We start from the raw sequence: 5,224 nt of genomic DNA, 5'->3' as shown, positions 1-5,224 counted from the left end.
ATCGCGGTCTTTAGCACTCTAACCTCAATGAGGTCGAGTCCTGGTGCTTTATCGTTCCTAAAGGTTTTAGACGCCTTGACCATTTCTACTTCTGTGAAGAAAGAAGCATCGGCCGTATCGGGCGCAACGAGCACATTCTCCCTTAATGTGCTTTGTAGGGGTGTTTTTCCGCTATCCGGTCATCTGGGACGTGTACGTCCAAAAGGTAGCTGGCTGTTTCTTCTAAACTGATAGTTGACAAACTACTACTACGCCGGAGTGTACTGAGAACACTCTCTACTCGGAGTTTTAACGCTTGTTGCTTATAGACTAAGCCCCAAGGTTCCGAGTTGCCGTACGACGTAACAAATTCCTGCCAGCTTGCGAGCTTCACCTTTTCGACCATTCTGCTGTGTTGCCGTAAAGAAGAACGGTATTCCAGCAGCACTTCATGGCACAAAGGTTTGTCCCGCCCCTTTTGGATGGCACGTTTTAATCTATAAAGCCTTTTTGAGATGGTCAATTCTCTAGTCCACCACGGGTTGGACTTACGGAAACGCAGTTTTCTAGGCATCGAAGCCTTACATGCCTCGCTGAGGACTGTTGCGAGGGTCTCGGCCATATTCTCTACGTCCTCCACCGAATTCAGGTCAAGGACCTCGAGCTTGGACCTTGAAAGATCAGTCAGGCTTTCGGAGAATCGTTCCCAGTCGACCCGACGAGTGTCGAACCTTGTGTTCGCGGTGTCCCCTTTACCTTTCTCTCTCGGCATCCTCAACCTAATATCTATGGAGTTGTGGTCGCTGCTAGTCCAGTCGGCCCTCACTTTCCATTCGCCGATGAACTGGCTCACGGAGGGCGACGCAAAGGTTACGTCGATGAATGATGAACCTTTTGTCGTCCAATAAGTGGGCCCCTGTCCAGCGTCATTGATCACTTCTATGCCGTGTGCTCTGATAAGGTCTTCGAATTTCACACCTTTTTCGTCTGTCTCTTGGGAATCACAGAGTGACGATCAAGCATTGGCATCTACCGCAACTATAAGCCTCTTCCCCCTCAGCGAACGAAGCACCGTCTCGAGGTGTCTGAGGTGCTTCTCAATCTCGTCACTGTGCTGAAAGTAGCACGAGGCAACGTAAAAGGAAAAGCCGGGAGCCAGCACTTCCGCACAGACGCAATGGGTTGTGCTGAGCTGCGAGATAAACATCGTTTGGAATTGAGGGTTACAAACCGTTACCGCCGCCCACGGACGTTGCGAGCGCATGGCAGCCACCCTCATCCCTTTCCCTAATCCAACAAAGGTGTGACCCGTGTTTTGCTTCTTGACGTGTGGTTTCTGCAATAACAGGACGTCGAGTCGCTTTTCTACCACGACCTGACGCACCTCGCCCGTAACTACAGCTGAACGCCTCATGTTCATCTGTAGTATTCTCACTCCCGTGGACGCAAATGAAGAAGATGGGACGCTTTTTGCCAGAGCTTGTTGCAGCGGCCACGAGAAAGAACTCGATTCACATACGATGTGGGGTTGAAATTGGGGAACATTCTCGAGTCTAATCTTATTATCTATCGCGATTTTATTCGCGGACCTATTTATGGAGCTATTCGCGGAAATAATCGCGGAACTAATCGCGGGCCTAATCGCGGAGACTATCCCTGTATTATATTCCCTATTCCTTTCTTCTTTATCCCGGTCGATGGCTGCCGGTGAAGATCTCATAGAGCTAATCTTACATCGCGTTAAAACGATTCGGACAGCACGAAGGCCGCAACCTTGGGACTGTGCCCAAAGTCATGTTACGTCGCGGAATCGCTCGGGCACAGCTTGGCGAGGCACGAGCGTACTCGCGACTCGACGACAAGCACGTCCCTTGCCTCCCTAACAGCAGCCACACCTGGCGGGAAGCGATCAGCCAGGCGGACACTCCTCCTCACCAAAAGTTTTGAAAAATTATATAACATTTTTGTTCCCACGAGTACGGAACAGAAGTTGAGTAGCACAAAGCCACCATTACGCCGCCAAACCTAAATACAACGTGAGTAGTATACAAAAGGGTATGTTCTGGACCGGATTTTTTTCCACCACCAAAATCAACTAAAAACATCAAAATCATATATAAAATCATTCATAAAAGCACCTAAATTAAAAAAAGAACAACGTAGGACGCTAAGCCCAAGGGACGCTAAGTCCGAAGGATGCTTACGAAGTGATTAGATCCTTCTTATTTATCCATTGGTTATGTGTATTATCAAAGCCTAACCATTTAACATAAACTTTATTTCCTTTTCTTTTTAATATTTTTTCAACTAAATAGATGTTAGTTGGAATTTTAGTTTTTTGTAGTTCTTGTTCATAAAAAGTTCCTTTAATCTCTTCACCTTTCATATCTTTAATATGATAATATGGAGGTATGTTTTTAAAAACTTTATCTATTACAAATATTTCAGTTGACCAATTAGGTGTATATCCTTTTTCAAACATATGTTTTAATTTATTAATTCTTACATAATCACCAACTTTGAATCGCGTCCCTTGAACTAAGCGTCCTTCAGACTTAGTGTCCCTTGGACTAAGCCTTTCAGGTGCCTTTCGGGCGCCTTTTGGGCACATCTTCAGGTGTCTTTCGGACACATCCTTCAGACTTAGTCTTTGAGACGCTTCACATGGTGTCATTCCTATAGTTCTATGCTTTCTATTGTTATAAATATTAAGCAAATTTGGTAATATATCAACCCACTTGTAATTACCCTGTATACTGAATTGTTTCCACATTAATTCTTTGAGTGATCTATTAAATCTTTCAACAATTGCAGCTTTTTTATCACTATATGTCGAATAATGATTAATTTTATTTTGTTCCATGAGTTTTTTAAAATCTTTATTATAAAATTCTTTCCCATTATCAGTTTGTAGATTTTTGGGTGGTTTATGCTGTGAGTTCAGGTCAACCCCTTGAGACAAACCTTCGGTTCTTGAATGTGAAGCGTCTGAAAGAGTAAGTCCAAAGGACACATTCGATAGGTTTTTAAAACAAATACTCATTGCCTTTGATACGCTTTCTCCAGTTTTATTTTTAACAGGAATTGCCCAAGCAAATTTGGAAAAAGTATCAATAATTGTTAATAAATATTTATATCCCTTATTAATTTTGGATATTCCCTTTAAGTTACCCGAATCCATTTCAACAAGATCAGCCTGCCAAAGATCATCAATTCCTAATGTAATAGTAGATCTTCTTGGATAATTTCTCCTTGCTGGTTTGTGTAATTCATCAATAATATCGTTTTTACTAACGATCATTTATTTCATTGAAGAATAACCATTTATCTTCATTTGTTTTAAGTACTTTTCACGTGGAAAGTATTTCAAATTTTTAATAAAATCTTTTTCATGTAAATGAATTTCTTCTTCAGATATTTGTTGAGCCTCAAATAAATGTAATAACTCACAATAAAAATTAAATGATAATTTATATTCATCAAGCCTATCCATTAATTTTAATGATGTTTTGAATTCATTATCTAATATTTCAATTATAACAGATATGGCACTTATTGCAAATAATGGTGTAACAGCAATATATATATATATATATATATACCTGATAAACTTGATGCCGCAAATATTGCTTTACTAAGTGATATAGCGATTTTACATTTAAAAAAATACTTATAACTTTTTCGATAAACATACATTCGTTTTTTAAAATACTCTTCCATTTATTATTATTAATAAATGTCTAAACATCACCTAAAAATGAAACATTTTAATTTTATAGATAAATATAAAAGAGGTGGTGGATTCTTTCCAGATGTAGTACGCGGTATAATTCTAGGTGAATCGGGTAGTGGAAACACATTTTTATCTACTAACTTTGTCGCAAACAAATGGCTACCATATAGACAATTATATGTTTATAGTCCATCTATAGACCAACCTACTTATGTAGGATTAGAGAAAGAGTTGGAAAAAGATAAATATGATATTGATTATTTATTTGAGGGTAATTGGGAAAAAATTTTACCAGTAGAAGAATGTGCATCAAATAGTTTAGTAATTTTTGATGATGGAATGTTAAAAGATCAAAGTAAAATAATAAGATATTATTGTGAAGGAAGGCATAAAAATATTAGTATTCTCGGATTATATCATAAATACACTAAAATAAACCCTATAATTAGAAAAAATTCAAATCTGTGGTTTATTTTTAATGAGTTTGGAGATAATCTCAAAAAAATACATGAAGAATTGGCTTCTGAATTAACATATGAAGAGTTTTGTAAGTTCTGTAAAAAAGCTTGGTCAGAACCACATGGATTTTTGGGAATTGATAAAACAAAAAATGATAAATATTTCTTTCAAAAAAATAATGAATTAATATTATTATTATAAATGGGAAGAAATTTACGTAATGTGTCAGACAAAAGACAACTGTTAAATACTGATTCAGAATTGTCGAATGCGTCCTTCGGACTAAGTCTTTCAGGTGCTTCACCATCGTCGTCAAATACAAAACCGTTAAATACAGAATGTATACATAAGATGTTAAATACAGACTGTACTCATAAGATGTTAAAGCCACTTAACAAACCTCCCGTTCTTGAATGCAAATCTCCAGTTTTTAACATGAAAACGGGGTTTAATTTTGGAAATAAATCATTTAAAAGTACATATGAAATGATGGGTACAACTCCACAAGAACTGGCTGAAATAGAAAAGAAGCAAAATGAATTAAGAAAAACATTTCAAAATGCAAGAAATTTAAATACTAAAAAAAGTATAGATTTAGAGGAAAAAAATAAACCAATAACTTCTAGACTGGATGAAACGAATAAAGAAATTAACATATTGATTGATAAACTGGACTCAAGTTTAAAATCTGCACCTGAAAGGCACCTGAAAGGTGTCCAAGAGACGCTAAGTCCGAAGGACGCCACAGATGTACAACATTATCAAGATACTAAACTTGAAGAAATAATAAAACTCCTTAAAGGTTATACAGAGACTGACGATAGTGATGAAGTATTTGAAGAGACCTTCGAGCGTCCTTCGGACTTAGTCTTTCAGACGCACCCTTTGGACGAGATACAATCTTTTAGCTCGAGCCATTCACATAAAAAATCAGCTTTTCCAATGTCACCAAGAATTAAAGAAGAAGGGGGCCCCTTATGGAATAAATATAAAAACCATCTTTATGATGAAACGTTTGGATTCTAGCGTGACAGAGACAATGATGATAGGTTA

The 5,224-nt window shown here is 37.9% G+C and overlaps 1 protein-coding gene across 1 annotated transcript; it reads right to left on the bottom strand.

Annotated features, from left to right (window-relative positions):
- Nucleotides 1-1,990: 1,990 nt before the first annotated feature.
- On the bottom strand, nt 1,991-3,280 carry LOC138944561 (uncharacterized). The gene is made up of 3 exons (XM_070315382.1): nt 3,151-3,280; nt 2,486-2,967; nt 1,991-2,074 (listed from the first exon to the last, which is right to left on the bottom strand). The coding sequence occupies exons 1-3, from the start codon at nt 3,278-3,280 to the stop codon at nt 1,991-1,993; spliced, it is 696 nt and encodes a 231-aa protein (XP_070171483.1).
- Between the last annotated feature and the right edge of the window lie 1,944 nt (nt 3,281-5,224).

Source organism: Polyergus mexicanus, unplaced genomic scaffold (genome assembly GCF_030449975.1).
Source record: "Polyergus mexicanus isolate NDT 795.1 unplaced genomic scaffold, iyPolMexi1.0 SCAF_270, whole genome shotgun sequence".
Classification (NCBI taxonomy): Eukaryota; Metazoa; Arthropoda; class Insecta; order Hymenoptera; family Formicidae; genus Polyergus; species Polyergus mexicanus.
Note: the sequence above shows the minus strand (reverse complement) of the source record. Positions and strands in the feature narration are given on the sequence as shown.

What these genes read in the sequence shown, in the direction of transcription:
- LOC138944561 (XM_070315382.1), bottom strand. Translation starts at nt 3,280, where the DNA reads ATGATCGTTAGTAAAAACGATATTATTGATGAATTACACAAACCAGCA. An exon ending in TCTTGTTGAAATGGATTCGG is followed by an intron (nt 2,968 to 3,150) that starts GTAACTTAAAGG and finishes TTACTCTTTCAG; the next exon opens with ACGCTTCACATTCAAGAACC. An exon ending in GATTCAAAGTTGGTGATTAT is followed by an intron (nt 2,075 to 2,485) that starts GTAAGAATTAAT and finishes TGATGTTTTTAG; the next exon opens with TTGATTTTGGTGGTGGAAAA.